General features: G+C 38.5%; 1 protein-coding gene across 1 annotated transcript; it reads left to right on the top strand.

Annotated features, from left to right (window-relative positions):
- The first annotated feature begins 304 nt into the window (after positions 1-304).
- OSTF1 (osteoclast stimulating factor 1) lies at positions 305-20439 on the top strand. Its single transcript, XM_053932094.1, has 10 exons — positions 305-552; positions 11853-11899; positions 12482-12532; positions 12616-12679; positions 13880-13933; positions 14453-14560; positions 15014-15063; positions 15180-15258; positions 15723-15821; positions 18018-20439. The coding sequence occupies exons 1-10, from the start codon at positions 519-521 to the stop codon at positions 18074-18076; spliced, it is 645 nt and encodes a 214-aa protein (XP_053788069.1). The 5' UTR covers positions 305-518; the 3' UTR covers positions 18077-20439.
- The last annotated feature ends 2280 nt before the right edge of the window (positions 20440-22719 follow it).

The raw sequence follows: 22719 nt of genomic DNA, 5'->3' as shown, positions 1-22719 counted from the left end.
TTAACTTCAATCACGCAGTGAGGGTGCTAGGAGCACATTCTTCAGCCAGCAAGGCTCCGCGCAGGCGGAGCGCCCCCCTCCTACGTCCTGTCACGGAGCTGTGCGGGGCGCGCCCGCCACCCAGCCAGGGCGGTCCCAAGCGCACGACGCCCCAGCCGACTTCCCGAGAGCAGCCTCTTCGCAGCCGCCAGAGCCACCCCCTCCCTCGGGCCGCCCGGCCCCGGCCCAGCCGCCTGGGCGGCTTCTCCGGCCGGGCGGAGCGCGGAGCGGGAAGCGGCGGGGCCTCGTCCCGCGGCTCGCGCTGATTGGCCGCGTGCCGCTCGGGGCTGGCACAGCGCCCGCGGCCGGCGGGGGCGGGAGGGAGCGGCCGGGGACCTGCCCTTCGTCCCGGCTGCTGCCGCCGCTCCCGTGCAGTGCCCGGGGACTGCCGGGGTTCGCACCGCCGCCTCTCACCGGGGACCCGCGCCCCGGCAGCCGATCGCCGTCGCGCCGCTCCCCCGTCCGTGCTTAGGCCAGCCATGTCCAAGCCGCCACCTAAACCGGCCAAGCCAGGTGAGGGAAGGACAGAGCGGCCTGGCCCGTCCTCGCCGTGCGAGGCGCGACGCAGCCCGCTGCTGCTGACACGTGAATGGCTTGGGTTTCGGGTCTGCGCTCTCAAACAGAGCCCGGGCGAGGGTGGGAGCGGGCACAGCCGGCCTTCCGTTCCGGACCGCACCCTGCCGCCATGAAGATCGGCACCGCACGGCTGGTGTCGGCGGGGAGGGCTGCCCTTCCCGTGGCTGGAAAGCAAAGGGGGCTGTCCCCGGACGCCGTATCTGGACCGGACCCCGTGCCCGCTCTAGCTCGGGAGAAGGTTCGCGAGTGCCCCCAAGTTGGAGCTATCGCCCGGGGACAGGCTCCCCGTGCCGCGGGCTTGTCAAAGCCCTCCTGCCCCCCCTGCTTGTCTGCAGCACGAAGCCGTGGTGCCCAGCGATGGCACTTGGAGTCGTGGCGTGGCGTGGCGTGGCGTGGCGTGGCGTGGCGTGGCGTGCCCGGCCGGCGGTGGCCGTCCGGGAGCTGCTTGCGTAGCTTGAAATGCACAGGAAACCTTTTGCCCTTTTAACAGTGCTGAAATACTCTGAGGTTTGCCTCGTGATTGCACGGATTGGCAATATATTAACGTGTAAAATCAGTTTTGTAGTACAGTCTCATGCAACATTCTTCATCTTCAAAGATGGAATCCACTGTTTTCCCGTAGGATTCCTAACAGCCAGACTCTAAATGTGCTCCTCGAAATTCAGGTGTGCACATCACCCGTTCTAGTGCTTTTAGTAATCAATGTGTAATGTGTTGCTCCTGTGTTTTTTTCAGAAAAATTTACTCCAAAGCCGGTTTTCTAAGAAAATTAATAGCAACCATAGCTTTTACTAAAAATAATTTGAAAAACTCTTGGAAATTGCACAGTTTTAAATCTTAGAATAGAAATGGCATTTTTCAGGTAAATACACATTATTCTGTCACAAATTTAACCATTACCTTTAGGGTTTAGGGGTTTTTTAAGTAAGGAATTGATCTGGAAAGTTTAATGGCTATTTATTATGTTTTTGTATCATCGGTCAGTGATAAGCTTAAATTCTTACTTAGAAATTAAAAATCCACAGTGATTTTAATTAAATAGATAAGAGGAGTTGATATCTCCCAAACCAGGATTATCCGATCACTAACTACATTCAAATTTCAATTTTTTTTGCACTTGGGATACTGTTTGAAATGCCAATATAAAAAAAAAAAAAAACTTAATTCTTAGTGTAATTGAGTATTTTAACTAGACAGATTATAAAACAAATTTTTAATTTGAAGTCAAGTAAGTGCAGAAACAGTTTAGACCATTTAAACCATTAGTCTCATACTGCCTGCAGAAGCAAAATCTGCTAAAGCTCTCTGTCTGCAATTTCATCTTCAGAAGAATTTCCTCTGCCCTGTAGTTTGCTAAGCTTCTTTGAAAACAGCTTACTTGAAATGAAAAAGAGAGTAATAAAAGCATTGCTGTTGTGGACCCTTACTGAAAACAATCAGTACTGAGGAAATCTGCAGGCTTCTGAAAGGATGTGGTGTTTCACAGCTGAATATATGTGAAAAATGGGATTTTCCGAAGACGTTGGTAACTCAGTTTTCTATTTTTCAAGAAGATGAGTTAAATTTAATGTAAGATTCTTAAGGAGTTAGAGGCTATAGCCCTGCCTAATTTAGAGGAGCTCTCAGATTGAGAGCTCTCAGACATATTCTGTGTAATACTAGGTGTCTCCGTAGTTTTGTGGGGTGCAGTTTGTGGTGTGTTTGATCTGATAAAATACAGACTATCATCAAAAGGACAGGTTCCCTACCCCCACCATCCCTTTCTGTTCCATTTAGTTACGTGACAAGCTAGTGATACTCTCAGCTTTTTTATGTTTGGTTATTTGTATGTCTGCGTAAGGTTATTTTATTTCTGATGAACTTGCTGAGCTGGTTTACCAGCATGAGTGCTTGACACAGCAAAAGGAAATTTTTAGGAGAAGGAAGACAAAGAAAGTAAAATTGTCTTGCTAATGTCTTTCAGAGCTGATTAAGGGTAATAAGATTAATTTTTCCAAATCCCTGACTTTTGAGGAGAGAAAATTTTATGGTGTCTGTTGTGTTAGATTTTTTTTTGAAGTAATTTTCTGAAAGAGATTGCCTTCTAGCATGCTTAAAAATATCTCCGCAATTGCATGTCTGACTTCTATATGTTATACAGAATACAGATAATGCAGAATACAGATAATACACCTTCGATACTGTAAAATAATTTCTTAGGGTTATAGATAAATAACCCTATTATTTAAAGACATAAATATAGGAACTGCATATGGTGACATAGTTTCTACAGCAGTGGAAGGCTGTCTCTTTTGGTGGCATTTTGACTGCATTTGCTAGAATATCTTGGTGCCTTTGGCCAAGCTTTGTTGATTTTTCTTCAGTGATTATTAGGTATCAAGTCTATAAGCTCTGTCAGGAAACAGCAAGCCTGCTTGCATTGCTGATGAATTACTACAGTTCAAGGCAGACAGAAGAGAAAACCAGACATTGGTTGCTGTCATCCATTCCTCTGTGCTGGGGAAATAAGAAGTGCAGATTGGACAGAGAAGGAGGGAAATATTTTGCTGGTGGGGAAGTGAAAATATATAGTGAAATAAATATCCTTTTTAAAACACTGCATTATCACTGCTCAATTCAGGGATTTTGGACATTAGTGCTTTAAAAACGTGGGGAAAAGAGTTGATATGAATGAGGAAAACCAACTACCTGTGCCACTGTCATTTTCTTCAGTATATGAGGGCTTTTCTTCTGACAGATTGCTTTTCTGTAAATCCTGTTCTGTGCATAGGACATAAGGATTTCAGTTACAGAGAGATGTTTTTGACATCAACATATGTTAGACAATTGTGTTTGTGAACACTTGAGCTAGTCTTCTGGGTCTGTAGTCAGCCCTTGGGTAAGGGGACAAAATTGTTTATAGAGTCTCTAGTCTTTTAGGTTATAGTGTTTTGAGGGTTTTTTTTTAAGAAGTGCTTTGCTTTTATGTAACTCTGTATTACTGTTTTCTAGCTGTAGTTTTTATTTAGACTATCAAAAATGGAATGGAGTGGATGTTGAAAATAGCAGAAACATACTTTTCTGTCAGCATTATGCAAGAGTAGGGTTTCCTCTCCATCTTTAAGAAATCTGTTGATGTCTCAAACTACATTATTCTTTGCAGAGTTCATATCATGTTGGATATTAATCCTGTTTACAAAGGTTGCTTATTCCGTCCTTTGGATTTGACGAGCTTTAATGGCTTCTGCTTAGTTGTCTGTTACTTAAGCAGTGTTTTCTTGAAGAGTGCTGTCTGGTGATGTCTTTCTTATTAGAGCCTTATATAGTGTGCAGCAAAAGCTTTTGGGGAGATGAAAGGGGTGTACCAATATTTTTTTAAAACCTTACTTTCACATTCACAGTAAGGTTTGTTGATCCTGGCCTAGACTTGACACATTTATATTTTATGGTGAAACACCAGCCTTCCTGCCAAGGAAATTAGAGTTTTAAATTACTGCACTTGAGAGGGAGGCAGGAGGAAACATAAGGATTTCACATAAAGGGTTGCTACCTCAATGCAGTTTTGTTGACTTTCTCCCATTAGTAGCTGTCAGAGTTAAAAGTAGGATTCTTGACATAAATACTTAGTTTGAGTCATAAACAAGTTCACCCCAATTCTAAGGTGAAATAAGAGCTGTGACAGCATTCACAGGAGCAGAACACTCACATTGAGTCACATGCCTAAGGCCTTGGCAGTAGGCTTTAAATTTGGCATAAGTGATGGTGGTTTGGGTTTCTTCTGTACTCAGAGAAAGGTTTCTGTTAGCTAGGAAGATTTGAGCATGTGAATGTGGAGAGTTACACTGCAATCATCAGGTCTGTGGGGAGAAAAATGTCAGATAAACAATTAAACAGTTCCCAGTCTGCTTTCAGTATGAATTATAAACTTTCATTTCTGACCTCAAACCCTCTTATTACTGCAAGTTGCTGGGACCTCCAGCAAGCTTCCAGCAACTGAAGGCATGCTGGTATTCATAAAAATAAAATTGATAATATTTCAGGAAGATTTCAGCATCAGGCTATGACAGTGACATTGTGTTCACTTATATCTTCTGTGAGAATATTTTTACTTCTGATTTTCTGTAACGAAATGATCTTTGTTCCTTCCCTTCCAGATACTGATTAGTGCAGTCCATGATTGTTCCTGGATACCTCAGTTTGTCATCTAGGCTGGCACCAGTCTATCCTTTGCATTTTTTCGTATGCCCTTCCCCCCTCCCACAGCATGTATTCTCTGTGTTCACTTCCCCTTTCTCATAAGCGTTACTTAGAAGTTGAAGATGGTTCTCTAAACACTGGGGACTCCACCTTTTTCTGTCTCCATTGTGGCAATCCTTAAATGCTGTGTTGAACTCTGCTGTGTCTGTGTGCAAAATACGAATGTACAAACGGCACTGCTGTAAAGAGTATTTCCAATACTTTTTTTTGTACCTGTGTAAAGCACCTTGTTTTCTAATTCTGAATGCTATAGTATTGGGCCAGAGAGGCTAGAAAGCTTCCCAGAGGAAAAGGACCTGAGGGTGTTGGTCAACAGCTGTCTGAACATGAGCCAGCCCAGGTAGCCAAGAAGTCCACTGGCATCCTGGCCTGCATAAAAAGTGGTGTGGGCAGCAGATAGTAACTGTCCCCCTGTACTGGGTGCTGGTCAGGCTGCACCTCAAGTCTTGTGTCCAGTTCTTGGCCTCTCACTACAAAAAAGACACTGAGGTGCTTGGGAGAGTCCAGAGAAGGGCAGTGGAGCTGGTGAAGGGTCTGGAGAGTAGGTGGAATGAAGAGTGGCTGAGGGTGCTGGGGGTGTGTATCCTGGAGGAAAGGAGGCTCAGGAGACCTTATTGCTTTGTATGACTATCTGAAGAGAGGTTGTACAAAGATGTGTGCTTTTTTCTTCTCCCAAGTGACAAGTGATAGGATGAGAGAAAATGGCCTCAAGTTGTGTCGTGGAAGTTAAGATATAGTATTAAGGAAAAATTCATCACTGAAAGTGTTTGTCAGGTATTGGAATAGACTTTGCATATTTTCACCTTTTGGGCTATTTGCTACAGGTAGGGGTTCAAATTAGTTGTTTTCAATCAAGTTGGTGCTTGAGTAACTGATTCTGAACTGTTTCTGACCAGCATTATGGCAGCAAGGAGAAAGGTGGCTGATGAAAGCCCAGGATTAGGCTGAGCCATTTAAGAGGTTGATAGACTTGTGTTTTTTTTAACTAACTGTAGATTACCATAGTCAATCCTGATTTTCTACAGCACAGAGATTATCCCTCTGTGTACTGTGGGCACTAACAGTGTATTGTGACACGCAGTGCATCAGTTCATCTTGAGTTAGTTACTCTGATTTTTATGGTAGTCTTGAGCTACTCAGTCTTAATATAGGTAATGAAAACATGCTGCATCAGGATCAATATCTGATTAACAGCACCTTATTCAAGTCAGTGAGATTTGATTATGGCTCCCTATGGCAGATGCTAACAAAAGACTCATATCACTCCAGGGGAGCCAAGCCTTGGTAGCTCCTGTGAACACTGACTTATCACCATCATTATTTTGTTTAAAATATGCGTGTTTTGAACCAAGAACAGTGTTGGGGTGGTTTTTTGTTTGAGGAAATAATATTAATTGACAGCTAATGAAATTTCATTATCTCTCCTTTGATGCTGAAATTTCAACCTAACACAAATACCTAGGTAAGTAATACCAAGCAAGTATAGGTCGGTTTTTTGGTTTTTTTTTCTTTTTTAGCTTTTCATTAGGTGCGTTGAAAGCAAATAAGAGAGAGTGGAGAATGTTTTGGTGGTAGAGGGGATTTTAATGCTAATGTCTGTGGCGGCTTAGAGAAGCTGGAGTAAAAGAACAGAAAGGAAGTGGGGGAAAAAAAAGTCACTATGAGAGAAACAGCAACTCCTTGTTGCTGTGCTCATTACTTAGCACTTCTTTGAAAGCAGTCTTCTGTTAATGGTACTGCAATTGATTAAAAATAAACCTCAAAGTTGTAAGAAGAAAACAAAAATCTTTCAGTCTTTTTAGAAAATTGTGTTTTGGTTTTGTGAAGTCTTTTTATTATTTTGCATTATGAAGCACAGCAGGTATGTCTCTTCAGTACCTATCAGAAATTGCATTTTTAAGCTGTTGTTACTGTTTAGTTTCTCTGTTTCATTGCTTTTATGCACTTAGCGGGGAAAGGGTCATCTTAGAATTATGAGTTGCATGTTTCTGTTCCTCAGAAAAAGCTGCAGGAGTTTATAGGTAAGTTATTCGCAATAAATTAAAGGGTGTGGGGTCGGCCCAACCTGACATTAGGTTTATGTTGCTAGTCACAGAGAGTTAGTTTGACCCCCTTACCGTGATGCATTGCTGAAGGGAGGGTTTGGCAAGTTGTGACTAGGGAGGTTTGTATACTGAGTATTTGTATCTGTTTGGTATGTACAATAAGTTACATTTTTTGCTTGTCAAGTAGTTGATTTGCAGATGTTTATTAAAAATTCCATAGGAAGGGAGAAGACAGTCTTATAACTAAAGTTTGGGATTTGTGAGACTGAAATATTACTGATTAATGTCTCAAGTTTGAAAAAGCAGGTTGTGCTTTGCTGATAATATGGAAGATCAGGTGGAGAGAGCATGAGCACCTGAGGATGACCTCAACAAATCAACCCGTGTTTATCAAGAACTTGAGGTTTGAGCCAGATAAGGGAAGAGGCCTATAAGTGTTTTATCAGGCCTTCCCTTACTCAACTGGATCAGGTGTGAAAACTCCCTTCTGTGGGGAAGTGCCGGGAAGGTGTCAGACATTTACACTAAGCCTGAAGGTATTTATCCCTGCTGGTGGGGTATAACCAACTCAACTATGCTGACTTGAAAGGCAGATGCCGTATCTTAGAAGGTGCCATAAACCATCCAAAACCCCAACCCGAGACCAATTTCTGAAGCCTTCCACCAAAGAGAACTGCAGGTGATCCATAGAGATAGCAGAGAGTGTTAATTTCTGCTCCCCCCTCAGAGATACCTGGGCATTCCCACCTGAACCTGAGCATATGATAATACATTTAACTTTATGCTTTATGGGTTTTTCCCTATGGTTCAAGGTTGTGACTATCACTTTGATGTGGACATCAGAATTGCTAGTCTTGTCACTAGGTCCATGGGTGTTGATGGACCTATTCTTATCCTTTCTTTTATCTATTATTATCCTTTCTTTCTGTATTTCTTCTCCTAACTTCTTCTGGAAATATATTGTAAACCAAACAAAAAAATTCCAGTCAAGGCCTTAGTAAATGCTGTATATCTGGTTAAGTTAAAACTGGCTAAATTAAAGTTTCTGAAGTGCCTTACTTGGTCTGGATTTTGCTTTAAAAATTGCCAAGTACCTAATTCTACCTTAATGTTCTGAAAATTTGCATGTAAAGGTTTGTTATTGAAGATTTTTGTTGTTTCTCCTGTACACTGCTCTAAATGACTCAAATAACCTTCCCCTAAACCCACCAAGCAGACCAGGGCACAACAGGACTGAAAAGAAGACCCGTTTGAATCTGTCCCTGTGCTTAGAAAAGATTTGTTGTGGGACATATCACTGCTCTGTGCTTCCATGTACTTTTCTTTTAAAAGGGATACTCCTCTCATTAATCATGCTGAGAATAAAGTAATTCATGTGTGCCTGGTGCATTGAAATTTTAAAAAAGTACGTGTGCGGTGCGGAGGATCAGAAATGGGACATCATATCATGATCAATGTAATCAAGTGAAGCCAACTTTATTATACAGAAACCTATTATACATATTATATATATTATATATATATATATATTATAATGTCCACGTCCCTCTAGCTAATACATAATTGACCAATCCTAACTGTCCACGCATATAAGACTTAATGCTAATTGGATCACCTAATTCTACACGGGTATTGCTGTGGTCGTCTGGCCCACCCTTAGTCCTCTTTTTTTTTCACTTTCCCAAACTTTGCTGTCAACTTGCTGATTCTGGCTGACTCTTCTGTCTTCAAGGATTCACTGTCCCTGGTCCTTGAACTGGCTACTTTGTTACCAGAAGGCTGGATTGTGCATCTGCTGAATGTGTCCATTGTCCTGCAAAAATTCCTCAACCCATGTGCTCTGTGTTCTAGTCACTTCATACTTTAAAAGTATGTGGTGAGGAGGTACAGTCAGTCAACTTTGTTAAGTTCAAATCAGTGCTAATTACTGGTTCACCATCCTTCCAGAATCTTGAAACATGGTTTGTACTAGAGAGATGGTCGTAAGTGGAAACAGAGGAAGAACTCAGGTGCTTTCTAACTCTGTGTCCTCCAAAGCAAAAATTACTGCCAGTAATTACTCTGTCTGCATGCCTAGAGATAGGTATTGCTAGATAAAAGTATTCCCAGTGATTACAGGTACCCATGTGCCTAATAAAGTACAATTTCTCTGTGTTTTCAGAATGAGGATTCAAGTCTAATATGCCCTTTGCATGCTAACATTTTATTTTAATCTTCTGGACTGTATTTTTGCATTAGAATTTGGTACCAAAAAATCAAAATTTACAAATGCTAAAGTCCTCTTGTTCTAAGCTCTTAAATGAAGCAAAGTAAACAGGCTAAATATCTTTTTATCAAGACATTTTTAAGGTTGGTGCCAGTAATGAGTAGTGTTTAACTTCAATATAAAGTACTATGAAATTAATATTAACGAGACCTGTAGTTCTATAGATGGAGATCTGTACTTTGTATTTCATCACAGAAGAATGTTTTAGCATGTGTCGGTCTGTCTGTGACACCACAGTTGGACATTTGGGGAAGTAACTCTCTGTTTCAGCTTTACAGAATTACAAAAAAAAAACACAGACAAATGAACAATGAATTGCCTTTTGTTTAAACAATGTGCTAGCCATAATTGTAATCAATATCAGTATTTCCAGTCTTCTTTGTCTCCACAGGAGTGATAGCTTTAGAAAATCTGTTGGCACATAAGCAGTACGTTAGTATGAAAGACACATGAAACACACCAATGCACATTTCTCCTTTTTCCCTGTCTTCTGCCATCTTCTTATTTCCCCTTTTAATATTTCTTACTCTTCCCATTTGTTGTCCTCTTTCCTCCTCTTACATTAAACACTGAAAATCGGTGCATGATTGTTGCATTCTCCATAGTTGTTAGTGGACAGTTCTGTCTTTTGTTTTTGTGTGTTCTGTGTGAGAAAGCCAAGGAGAAGGGTCAGTACTCCTGTCTTCCATCCTGTTGTGTCATCTCTTGTTCTTTTCTTTTTTTCCTTTCTTGTTTTTTTGTCATTGTTGCTTAACTTCTCTACAGCTGCAGTTCACATTTCATGCTCAAACTCTTTGGTCCAGGATGCATTACTGTGTGCTGTTCTTGTTCATCATCTCTGTATAGGTAGTAAACATCACTCAGGTTTCATTCTTTTTAGCAGTTACCGCAGTTGGAAATATTTTCTTTCTGGCACAAAGTTTGAGAAGTGTTGGACCTTCTATGTCTAGGAAATGGCTGCTGTGTGAAAGAGAGAACCAACCAATAAAGCCAAATTGAATTCCTCTTATTAAAAATTAGTAATTGGGAGAAGCAATTACATATTGGAAAAAACAAATATGTACAGTATCTACATGTACTTGGCAATGTGTTTACACAGATTCATCTTATTTTTGTAATTTTACATACACTTAGTCACAAAAAAGCCTGAGAATAGAGAACTGCAGAAATGTCTTGCTTAGTTGTTGTGCCTTGGTAAGTGTGCCTTGGCATTGCTGTTGGTAGGGAATATCCAGAGGCATTTGAAAATATAGTTTAAGAGTCACCCTCAGGGATGCTGCAAAATTGCAGTTGGCTACCATCCTCCTTTCTCCAGGTGGTCAGCATATTCACCTTCAGAATGTCATTGCTAAAGCCCTTAAGTTAACTTCCTAAAATGTTCGCTTTTGTGGGTAGGATTTTAGATACTGGGATAACAAAAACTACATCTAGTAGAAAAAAAAAATACAAAATTCTAGAGATTATGGTTCTTAATTAGAAATGTAAAGGCTTATTCTTGAGACCTACTCAATCTTTCCTCACTCATCTCCATTTAATAAACAATATGAAACATTGCATGTGTACATTTTATTTTACAGTATGGCCTTTGGTAGTAAGTTCAGCAGTTTCTCTGAGGACACAAAATAGCCTAGACCTAATGTGACCTAAGTAACACATTCTCCTAATGGATCAAACTCTGCAATTTTATACAAGTTAATCTGTATAAACACAAAGAGTGTAAGAACCTGTGTGTAACCTACACTTGCAAGTTTAGAACATTTAAAAGTAAATAAACCTACATGCTTAAGACTTCAGATACCTAAAAGTAAATAATACCGAACAGTCTGCCTAATATATTCCTCTAGTAAGTTCAATGGACTCCAGCATTTTGTTAGTTAAATTACATAACATACATGTTTCTTTTATATTGTACTTTCTGTTCATGCTCTTAAAATGTACCTTTTGAATTGTAAAAATAATCTTTGTAGGGAAGCTTCTTTTGCAGTTTATGCAATTTAATTTGAACCTCTCTTCATTAAAGTTATTTTGTCTTGACTTAAATGCTGCTGTCAGTCAGTTCCAAAGTGCCCTATTAAAAAATCTGTTAGCCACTACTGGAATTGCAAACCCTATGCCTTATTTTAAGCATCTGAATAGAACAGGACATCAGTTGTACATTAAATAGGACTTTGTGACCATGTGTCATTTTTCTTTATGAGTTCTGTGTTACTGCATTATTTTTCTAATAATGACCGCAAGTAAGTGTAAGAACATATTGGTGACATTGGTCATTGGTTTGTTTCTTTCTTCTTAATTCTTTGTCATTTGACAGATTTGATGTTAGTAATAAAAGTACATACAGCATGTATGAGTGTGTGAGGGTATATATGAGTGAAATTACTCTTTTCCTTAGAAATCAATGACAACACTTCTGTTGCCCAGTGAGCTATAAAGACCATGTTAAGTGTGCAGAAGAGGCTACTTACATGTAACTGATCAGGTGGCCGGTTTTCTTCACAACCCATGTTGCTGGGTTTTTAAACTCAGGCTGCTGAGTCTTTTCATCATGATTTTCTTTCATAGAGGTATAGCACAAATTCATTCTGCAACCAGTGTTAAGCTTAAAGGAATGTATTTGGATTTAAGGGCTACATTTAAAGAAATGGTACTGGTACTGACTTTTTAATTGTTTTTTTTTTTTTTTTTGTTAGGCCAGGTTAAAGTATTCAGGGCCCTGTATACGTTTGAGCCCAGAACGGTAAGTACATCTAGACTTCAGTGGTTTGAGTGTCTTACTTTTAACCTTGTCCATAATATTTCTTCAATTCTGCTATTATTACTGTTGATGGATAGTCATTCTTAATGTGAATAAAACCGTCTGATTAATCATCAGTCACTTTTAAGAACAGCTCTGTTAAAAAGCAGCATGCTTTCTTCTGTAGTATCAGTTGTCTACAATTAAAGATCAGAAATCTTGAATAATTTATTATTTCTTCCAAAGACAGCAGTGATTGTTGAGACCTAAGAGATCTGGAGAACTGGGAGCAACAAAAAAGAGTTCCCAAATGAAGTTAACAAACATAAGAGATATTTCACTGCTTCTTTTGCACCGTGCTTTGTTGGAAAGGCTGCAGTCTTGCTGTGTTGTTAGAAAGTCTTCCTGTGTTGATCCAGAAAGTTAGCTGTAAGCAAGTCAAACTAAGGACTGTTGTCTTGGTGATAGAGGATTTGAGTTATCATTCTTTTGAATGAAGAGATGAATGTATTCTGACTTATCCAGGCATTTGTTTTTCCTACATACACACATTCAAATATATTTGTTTACTTTTTTTTTTTTAAGCCAGATGAACTGTACTTTGAAGAAGGAGATATCATTTACATCTCAGACATGGTAAGTCTAAGACATCCCACATGGACTGAATGCTTCTGAGATGCAGTATATCCCATCTAAAATATTTTCCATTTTCTCTGCAGAGTGACACAAATTGGTGGAAAGGAACTTGCAAAGGGAGAACTGGACTAATTCCAAGCAACTATGGTAAAGTCTAGAATATTTTTATTTGGTAAGATCATTCACAATTAAAGGAAATCACTAAATAAAAAGACATCATCTCAAAAATAGACCACAGTATTGCTACTCAACAGTACTCCACCATGTATTTCAGAATACATTTATCTGCAGTATCAGTTATCACTGTACCTCAGCAGAGGACAAGCTGTCCTTTGTTTTTATAACCTAGGGATAGCTTGAGTTTGCTGAGTGTTCGTGTTTCTGGTTATGCACTTAACAGATACTGAGATACTCTCCATTTTGAAAGGAAGAACTCTTGGATATAAAGGATGGACTTTTGCTTGCCTTTTGCTGTTTTTTTATTCTCCCACAGAAAGCATTAGTTTCTTGGTGTTTGCACCACGTTAAATATCCCATATATGTTTGGACTGAATAGAAACTGCTTTTTCAGATTCAACTAAAATCACTTTTAAAAGCCATGAGTTCAGACAATACAACACAATTCCTCCAAGTCCTGCCAAGAATTGCAGGCAGAGTAGCAGTGTCTCATGACAGATTGCATCACAGCTGCCAATGTGACTTAGGTTGATTCATGTTGTCCCTTCTTCAGTAGGAGACATTATGGTAAAAATACGCTGTTTCTCTGCCCTGTAGTTGGTAGAAATATATTAATATAAATATGTGGTGTAGTCCTTGAGGCTACATCAACTTCCAAACTGACTCTACTCTTGCTGCCTGCCAGAGATCAGAGGTCATGCACTATTAATATGCAAGAAGACTAATTTATACATGCTTCATATCTACATTCAAATTTCTTTTGAATATTGAAGTGAATATTTAAAATAAACCAAACAATGTATTAATTCATGTTCCCATTGAGATTATTTGTAAAGCTTCGATTTTAGACCAGGGTGGGAGGGGTGGTGTGTCTATCCGCACATTTGCAAAAATTCCATGTATAAGCAGAACAGAAGCTTTTGCGGACCTTAAGAACAAGTAGTACTAGGACCACATCTTCTGATTTAGACCAGTTGTGCAATGTGATGCTGTTTGAAGTTTTCACAAGGTTTTCTCTGAATTAGTTTCCCATCAACTGGAAATCAAAGTTCATCTCACTGGTCTGTCACTCACAAATATATTTTCAATTTGGAATCAAATATGTTTTGTTTCCACACAGGTTTCAAATACATGTTTCAGAAGTAGTTAGAATTTACTCTTTTGTTTCAGTGGCAGAGCAAGCAGAGTCTATTGATAATCCACTGCATGAAGCTGCCAAACGAGGTATGTTCAGTGTTTTAGTTGTGTGATGCTAAAGGATGATTTGCTTGTTTTCTACTATAATAAGAACAATAATAATAACAATAATAATATAATATATAATAATAATAATTATAATATAATATTTAGAATGAAAATGTTCTGCCTGTTTTGGTTGTCTTGCGTCTTGAGCAAGTTATTAATTTTTACAGCTTTGAAAAGGTGAGATACTGCCTGGTGGATTTGCCACTCTGTCTATACACAGAGGAAGTGTGGTACCATCCATTGAACTACATAGGGATATAAAGGTCTTCTGGGAATGGAAGAAAAGATATTTGGTATGGCTTAGTATGACTTTGTCATTATTTGCTATGACTAGGTATGGCTTGTTATTCAATGAATTATAAATATTGCTCCTAATCACTTCCTTTCTTCAGAAGTTCATGGGATGACTGACACCATTTAGAAAGTACTGTTTACTTGTAATGGTTCTTTTAACTTTCCAAACAAAAAAATATCATCAAAACTGATTTTGTCTTTCAGGCAATCTGAGCTGGTTGAGAGAGTGTTTGGATAATCGAGTTGGTGTCAATGGGTTAGACAAAGCTGGAAACACAGCTCTGTATTGGGCATGCCATGGAGGCCATAAAGGTATCAGAGCATTAATTTGGAATTATTGTTCTCTAGTTTTCTTGTTATGTTTGTTAGGCTAATGGATAAAATTGCAATGCTAAATAATAAAGACAAGTTTTTTTCAATGTAATTCTATTTTTTTTCTTTAATAAAAATCAGGCTAGGAGGTAGGTTCAGCTCCATCCAAGTGCTATGTGTTTTCTTGTTGCTGTTGAAGCAGGCATGCTCATTAGTGTAACTTAGAAGCAGAGTAGAAGGACAGATGAAAAAGAACTGTGGTATTATTTGGGGTACTTCATGCAGAAGCATTTTTTGTGACTAATTGTTGTTTGCCCAATGCAGTCTGATTTACAGATTTTCATTAGCTGATTTGATTGGTCTTTCATTGAATCTTAACTACAGTGAATGCAAAAATAGCATAATTCCTTTCCACTAAATTCTTCTCTTATCATCTCTCCCTATTTTCTGCAGATGTAGTAGATGTCCTGCTTACCCAGGCAAACGTAGAGTTAAACCAACAGGTAGGTTGAATCCACTGATCCTTAAGAGTAGAGGTGTGATGTTACTCACCCTTGGTAGAAGCTGAAAGGTTTTATGCTGCATTTTAATCCTGTTGCTTTTCCCTCTAACTCCACAGAACAAATTGGGAGACACAGCTTTGCATGCTGCTGCATGGAAAGGTTATGCAGATATTGTAGAGATGCTGCTGGAAAAGGGTAAAGATCTTTACCAAGGTTTCAACAATCTGTGTACAGACTAGATTCCTGAATGTTTAATTTGTATGTCTTAAGTATTTCTGTTTAACTCAGGTACAGTCTTTAGCCAGCTCACTTACCTGACTTGCAGGAAAAGTCTTGCAAAAAATTCTGGCAGCTGTGGAAGGTAGACATCTCACCAGGTCAAAATAATTTCATCCTGCTTTACAGACAAAACTAGGCACTTAAACCCCAGAACAGCAATGACATCTTCTTCTTAAAAAGGAAGAGCAGCCAGCAAGTTTCCTAAACAAGTGTAGCTTATGCAAGAGCATCCATAGCTTTTGGTCTGCTTCAGAGCAGTCAGTAGCTCAGATTCCCTTGTCCATTACTGTTCTACCCACATTAGTGAAAGTCATATCATAATGGCATTGGTTGAGAAATAACTGAGATTGTGATTCATAATGAAAATTTTCTTCATGAAGGGGCAAGAACAGATCTGAAAAACAATGAGAAGAAACTGGCTTTAGATATGGCAACAAACGCAGCTTGTGCTTCCTTGCTTAAGAAGAAGCAGAGTGCAGGTATTTTTGATTTTGTTTTTCTGATAATTTTACTTTTGGAGAATTAATGCTTTAGCCAAATACCAATATACTGATAGCCATAAAAACCATTTGGGAGGCACATGGGCTAAGAATTGTGTTTGGAAGGGCTTGCTTGAGAGAGTTAGTTTAGAGCTATGATAGGAAGATGGTTTATCACATGCCATGCTGCTGACTCCACACAAAATGCCACCTTGTATTAGCAAGAGGCAAAAGAGTTCAGAAGGTGTGAAAATACTAAGGGAAGATATGAAAATAGAAGACAGGCCCTTCAGGCAAAATGAAAGCAAGGATGGAGTATACCACAAGGGAGAGGGTACAAGAATAAAGTAATGTCCTGTCTTTCTCCATAGGCTTGTGTGTTCTTCCAAACTTAAGCCAAACAAGCACCAACATATGATCCTCCTTTTCTTACTGCTAAATTTTTTTGCTCTCTTATTTCTGTGTGTCTCTGAGTGACTGTCTGAGAAATAAAGAAAGAATGCTTTAAAGTGTTAATTAAAATAGTCTCACTGGCTCCCACTGTCTTCATCTCTCCTAATAGCATAGTGTTCATGTCCAAAAGAGTTAAAGAGGCTATTTTAAAAAGCTAAAGACTGAATTGTTCAGTATTGTGTAACTACTATTGCCTGTAGCTTTCAGGAGGCTGAAGTAAGGGTGGAAATTCTAAGTAAAACAAGAAATCACTTTAAAATACAGGCAGGGTTATAGTTGGGTTTGGTGGGATATGCAGTACAGCAGTTGCATTGTTTCAGGTCTAGTGAGAACAGAGGGAGTGCTAACCTGCAGGAGCCTAGAGGTTATGGTGATTAAATAGAGGAATAGCTGACTGCAACTTAAGAAGGTCAGAAAGAGCAATTGCAGCAACAGAATTGTTCTGCTCTTTGGTAGAGGTAAAATCAGGATTTCCTAGAAAACTGGCAAATTATTACTCCCAATCTTGGTTCTTACAAAAGCAGTTGTAAAAAAGGGCAGATGTCCTTCTGTGTGTGTGTGTGTGTGTACATATATACATATATATATACACATTTCTGTCTACACATATACATACTTTCATTCATATGTATATAATACTTTAAATATGTATGTATTTTATATATATATAATATAATATTTTCCTAAAGTTACTTCATCCGTATTTGGAACACTTCATTCATCTTTGCATGTTGATTGTAGGCACCTGGTACAGGTGTTTTCTCTCTTCTGATGTCCCAATAATTATACTAATGTTTTACTTCCTGATGCTAAGTAACTAATCTACATAACTAATCTACTTCTTCACTCCCTTTAAATTAATTTTGTTTCAATGAGTAACTGATTTTCGTCCTTAGTCACCTTGTCTATCACCAGTCTCCAGTAATTTTACTCCCTGTCTTTTTTTGCTTGCCTTGATACAACAGCTGATATTCTCAGTCTAACTGCAGTTTCAGTATTATCATCCTTGTTCATTTTTGTGTCTCAACTTGGCATTTTATAATATCTCTGACACCACTGATCTGTATACTTTTCTTGCATTTTGTATTTTCTTGGTTATTTTCACTAATCTAATTTTTCTGTCTCTGGAGTCTGCATTTAAGTATTTCCAATGTCTGGATGTGAAACATTGTTCTTTTTCAGAGGTTCAGTTCTATATCAGCGGTCTTCTCCCTTGTTCCTGTTTACATAAGACTTCTATCATAGTCCATCTCTAAAAGTGTTTTATTGGAGGAAGCTTACTTTGTCTCCACTTCACTGTTCAGATTTATGTTTTGCATGTACAGACAGGTATTCAAATGTCAATTGCTGAAGTACATTCTAAAAAAATATAATTATTAAAATCATATCACAGAAATGCAAAAAAATTGTGTTAATTGTGCTGCTAAACAGGGGAGCACAACAAATGTACAGAAGAAATGTAATTTGTACTTTATTAAAATATGACCCCTTCAGCACAGGGCTCTGCAATTTCTTCTCTTCCTGTTCTCCCTTTGCTGTTCCTCCTCCTAAAAATGAGAATAATTTTTTTTCACTTAGATTTCTTTTCTCAAAACAGTTGAGCAGGTTCATTTTAAACTTACTAATTTTTCTTGTTCCAGAAATCTAGGATAACATGGGTTATCACTTCTGTGAATTATGTCAGTCTTGTTTCCTCTGTGCCTGGTATTTTCAGTACTCTTTTAAAATTCTGTTTCTTTGCAGGTACAGTCCGAACATTGAGTAATGCAGAGGAATACCTTGATGATGAAGACTCCGATTAGCTTTTTTAACTCTGTGTGGAAAACTATAACTTGTATTGTCTGTGTCGTTTTCAAAACATATCTTCACAACTGTAAAAATATCTCACTTAGAGTATTGCAATATAGCATATTAATGAGAGGGTGAAATCCTGCTTTGCAAAGGAATAATCTTAATGTAGCCAGAAGATGTCACATTTTAAATCAGATTTCCTTTTTGGAATTATCACAGAGAAAGTGTGGCATACCTGTATCACTGAATATGGCAGATCTCAGGCCTTCCCAGCAAGTGCCTTGTATCTCTGGAATACTGAAAGGTCCTGGTGGGACAGCAGGACACCACTGCTAATATTTCCCCACATCCCACTGGATATATATTCCTTCATGCAGCTAATACTGACAGTCAGTACTAGCCAGCAGGCATAAATGGAGATGCTACCATAGAAAGGGGCAATTGTTTGCCCTCATGGGAGACAGCATTGCAATGTTTGATTTTTAATTTTGGTAAAATGTTTTCCCTTCCTTCCTCCATCCCTCTAAGTGAGGTGCAAAATTACCTGAAACAATCTGCCTCAGGAATGCTTTATCTTCTCTATTGCTGTGGGCCCAATCCCTGAAATGTAACACAGGTGAAAGGCTTGCTTAAGTCAAGTTTGCTTTAGAAATTCACTTAGACTTTGTGGCTTGATTATTTTGCTTTTTGAAGTGTATTGTGCTGAAACTATTTGTAGTGAAAGGAAGACAGAATATTTTTCTATTTATCCTGCCTAAAAATTTTTAATACAGATCTTTGCTTTTATTTTTTGCAAGTGCTCTTATGTCTTGTCCTAAATTACCTCCAAGTTTAAGTGTGTTTGAAGTAATGAGGGAAGATGTGCATCAAATATACCACAGGTATCTTTAGAAGAGATACCTGAAGCTGAATAAACATTTTTAAAATGTATTGCTGCTTCCTGTGAATTAAAGAAAAATGGAAAATAAATTCAGCTACTTTCAAGCTTCCCTGCTGAGTTAAAAATTAGTACTTCCTTCAGATTGCTTAAGTAGCTGTAGCCAAATATTGCACCTTACTGAGAGATACTTTCCTATTGCGATGGTAAGTAAATGTTACAAGTATTTGAGATACAATCTCATTTTCAATTTTTTGTTGCTAACTTCTGCAATAGAGACTTCTAACAAATTTATCCTAACACAGCAGTCTGTGATACTAAAACAAAACCAAAAAAAGGAGAAAAATAAGGACAAAAAAAAAAAGCTCTTGTGAAAGACTGGGGATAAATGAAAAGCTCTTGTGGAAGTCTGGGGATAAATGAAAATCACACTAAGTATTTAAGAGATTTTAAAAAGTCTAGAGCAGTCCTAATTTCCTGTTTTTAAAAATACATTGAGCCAGATTTTTATTTTTATCATCCTGCAAAGAACTAGGTGCCAGTAAAGCTTGTTAAGCTCTTATCAAAGAAGGCAGTGTTTGATTGACCAGAACTGTTTAAGATGGGGACATTGCACAAGCAGTCATCTGCAGATGTAATTCTAGGCTGTTTAAATGTTAAAACCATAGAACAATGTTTTAGCCCTATGCAATACTGTGGTTAAATGAACAGTGATGTTTTATTTTGTGTGAACTTGAACATCCTAGAGGGAAAGAAATAAAAACCAAAGCCACCAATTTTTTCTCTCTAGCTTTCATTAGAAAGGTTGTTGAACATAACTCATATTTAAGACTGTTCTGCTTCACATTTAATCAGCCAGCTCTTTTACTAGCTCAGCCTTTTATAATAGTTAAGCCATACATTATGTTGCATACTGTTGATTAAAATAACACAATTGCAAAGTGCAAGTTTTAAAATCATGTAATGAGAGGCAAGAAGATTCAGGTATCTGTTACATGAGTCTTTTTCTTGAAAAAACAAAGCTCACAAGCTTAAAATTCTTCAGTGTCACAGGACATGGAGAGAATGGCTCAAGTCACTGTTTTTTCTATGGAGCTTTGGAGGCAGAGTCTGTATTGATAAATAACTCAGTGTAATGTCTTCGGTTGCCATGGCTTCAGCAGCCTACAAGGAAGAGGTTATGCTCCAGTCTGTGTAATTAACAGCTGCCAGAAGACCCTGTGTTCTTCTGCAGACAGATCTAAGTGCTGCACAGGAATGGGGACAGAAGCACAAGTTGAGCCCAAGGATTGCATCCAGAGTTCTTGCCGGCATGTCCTGAAGGAAGCGCATTTACATCAAAAGGCACCTATGGAGTGCTGTCATTTTTTTCCAGGACAAAAATTACTGCTTTTTGTTTTTTCCCACAACTTTGTTTTTCTTTATGAAACTGTCAATTCATCTTGTGAAATACAAATCACTGTGAAAGCTTTCAGGCAATAAATTACTTTGTCTAACTCCAAGAGTAAAGTTTTGATTAATAAAAAAAAAAACCAAAGCAACACAACATACTAAAAAAAATCAAAAAAAAACCCAAGACAAATGTCTTACAGGTAGAAGAAATTACAGCTGGAGTAAGCTAATACAGCATCTTACCAGGTATGCAAACCTACGTCCTCCCCCTTTTCTTCAATGTTTGCACCATTACAGACTTACTTGAATTTAAGATTTTTTCCAAAGGCAGGTACATTCAGGTGTGTAACAATAAGAAAAATAGGGGATTTAGGAACAGCAAATGGAAAGTTTTCAAACTCATGGTATCTTAGAACTGAATATTGAAGGATTCTGGCTTTCATACTTCTGATTGAATTAATGCGTGTGCCTTTCATTTGAAAATCAGCTGTGTTCCCATCAGAAATTTTACGCTGTTAGGGAATAGAAATTGTTTGGATTGATTTGAGGCTCTTTGAAACTAAATTAGTACATTTTCTGTTGGCTTCATCAGAGGAATGAAATGCTTGATCCCTGTTTTACAGAAGGAAAAAGTGGGACATTTCTTGCATTGTCTTTAGTATAGTTACTAGATTCTTGATAATTTTCAAATTAATATGTTGTTTTTCTAAGACAAAGCCCATCTTACTGAATTCCACTCTTGGGCATCCCATCACCTGAAATGTAATTTACCTAAAACAGTTAAGGTCACACTAAATATTTAAACTGAGTGGCTCATTTTCTAACAAAGTCTCCAGCTTTGAACACTGACTTCTTATTTCTGAAGACATGAATATGTTTCTTGTGTTTGAGTTTTACATCAAGGCCCAAAGATTGCTGAAAGAAAGTTGGCCCGACCTTGTGATCATTTCGTTTACATGCTACAAAGTCAGATGTTTGAGCATGCAGCACACATCAAAATTAAAAATTTGTTTGCAGCCATTACCACCTTCTAAGGAAACCCTTGAAACACCACGGAACAGAGTAATAAATAATGGGCCATCAATCATCTGCTTCATGAGACAGATAAAAGCTGAAGTTACTAGAAGTGTTTCAGGACAATATTAGTCAACTGTACTTTGATCTTACCAGGAGACAAAAACAAGCAGAAATTATTTTGAAGAACTTGGAACAGAAATCTTCATAAGAAATCAGTTTGATACAAAATCAATATCCTAATTTGCTAAATAAATTAAAAGGTAAGAGCTGGGTTGGTTTTGGTTGGTTGGGCTTTTTTTGAAACTATGCATTTAACCAACAGAAGCTAAAAATAAGACAATACTACAAAAGCATTTCAGAAAAAAAGTGATTTTACATCACTAGTTCTGGAATAGAATGTGGACTGGTGGTAGTGTCTGCCTGTGGCAGAAAAAAACTACCAAGTGCCCATTTACCTGATACCTGTTGTTTCCTAGCTGAGAGTTGACGCTGAAGATGATATGTCCCACCTGCGGCCTTTTCTAGAAAGCCACATCATTACTTAATCCTCCTACCAAGGTTAGTAGTCCTTTGAGCTCTGTAGAGGAGTCCATAGACCATGCAGAGAATTCTGGAAGACATTCCTCTGTGACATTGCAAACCTATGAGCAATGCCACTGGGAAAAGTAGTGTGGTCCAGCTAATGTTCACCCTCACAGTTACAAAACCAGTTGTTTCCTGTGGTTGTGAGCAACTCCTGAAATCAGAGGCTGAAGGAATCTCTTGCAGAGATAATGGTAATTTAGGCGGGATTTTTAAAGTAAATGTGCAGTGGTACATAACTTGACAGGGTTACCAGCACTCAGCTGTTATGTGTGTCAAGTTTATGCAGCCAGGAAAGGGTCTGTAACTTGGACTGTTCCCTTGCGAGTTACTCCTTTCCCTGAAATTTTGAAGCATGCACTAGAGTAACTGTCAGTTCTATTCTTTCTTTCTCTCTATCCAGAAATGGACTTCTCATTTTAAGGAAATTTAGTGAGATTTAATATAAAACAGGTAGGAAGACTCAAAGTGCCACAAGAAAATAGGACATTGGGAAGTTTGATATGGTCATACTTCTGATTTGAAATGTCAAGCAAGCCTGTGGAATCCAGTGAAGATACATGGGCAATGGAGGACCTCTCATGTTAAGCTCAGCACAAACCTGTATTTGTTTTCTTGATATACGTTGCTTAATAAAGTATATTTTTGCTCACAGCTTTACTACAGTCACAACACCAATTAACTTCATGTCTACAGGGACATAGTGAAATTAATGACCATCTTCAGTCTGTTTTGACCATCTTCAAACATGGTAAAGAACACTCCTAGGGTGACAGTATGGTGTTT

Source organism: Vidua chalybeata, chromosome Z, assembly GCF_026979565.1.
Source record: "Vidua chalybeata isolate OUT-0048 chromosome Z, bVidCha1 merged haplotype, whole genome shotgun sequence".
Classification (NCBI taxonomy): domain Eukaryota; kingdom Metazoa; phylum Chordata; class Aves; order Passeriformes; family Viduidae; genus Vidua; species Vidua chalybeata.
This window is presented reverse-complemented; position numbering and strand designations above follow the sequence as displayed.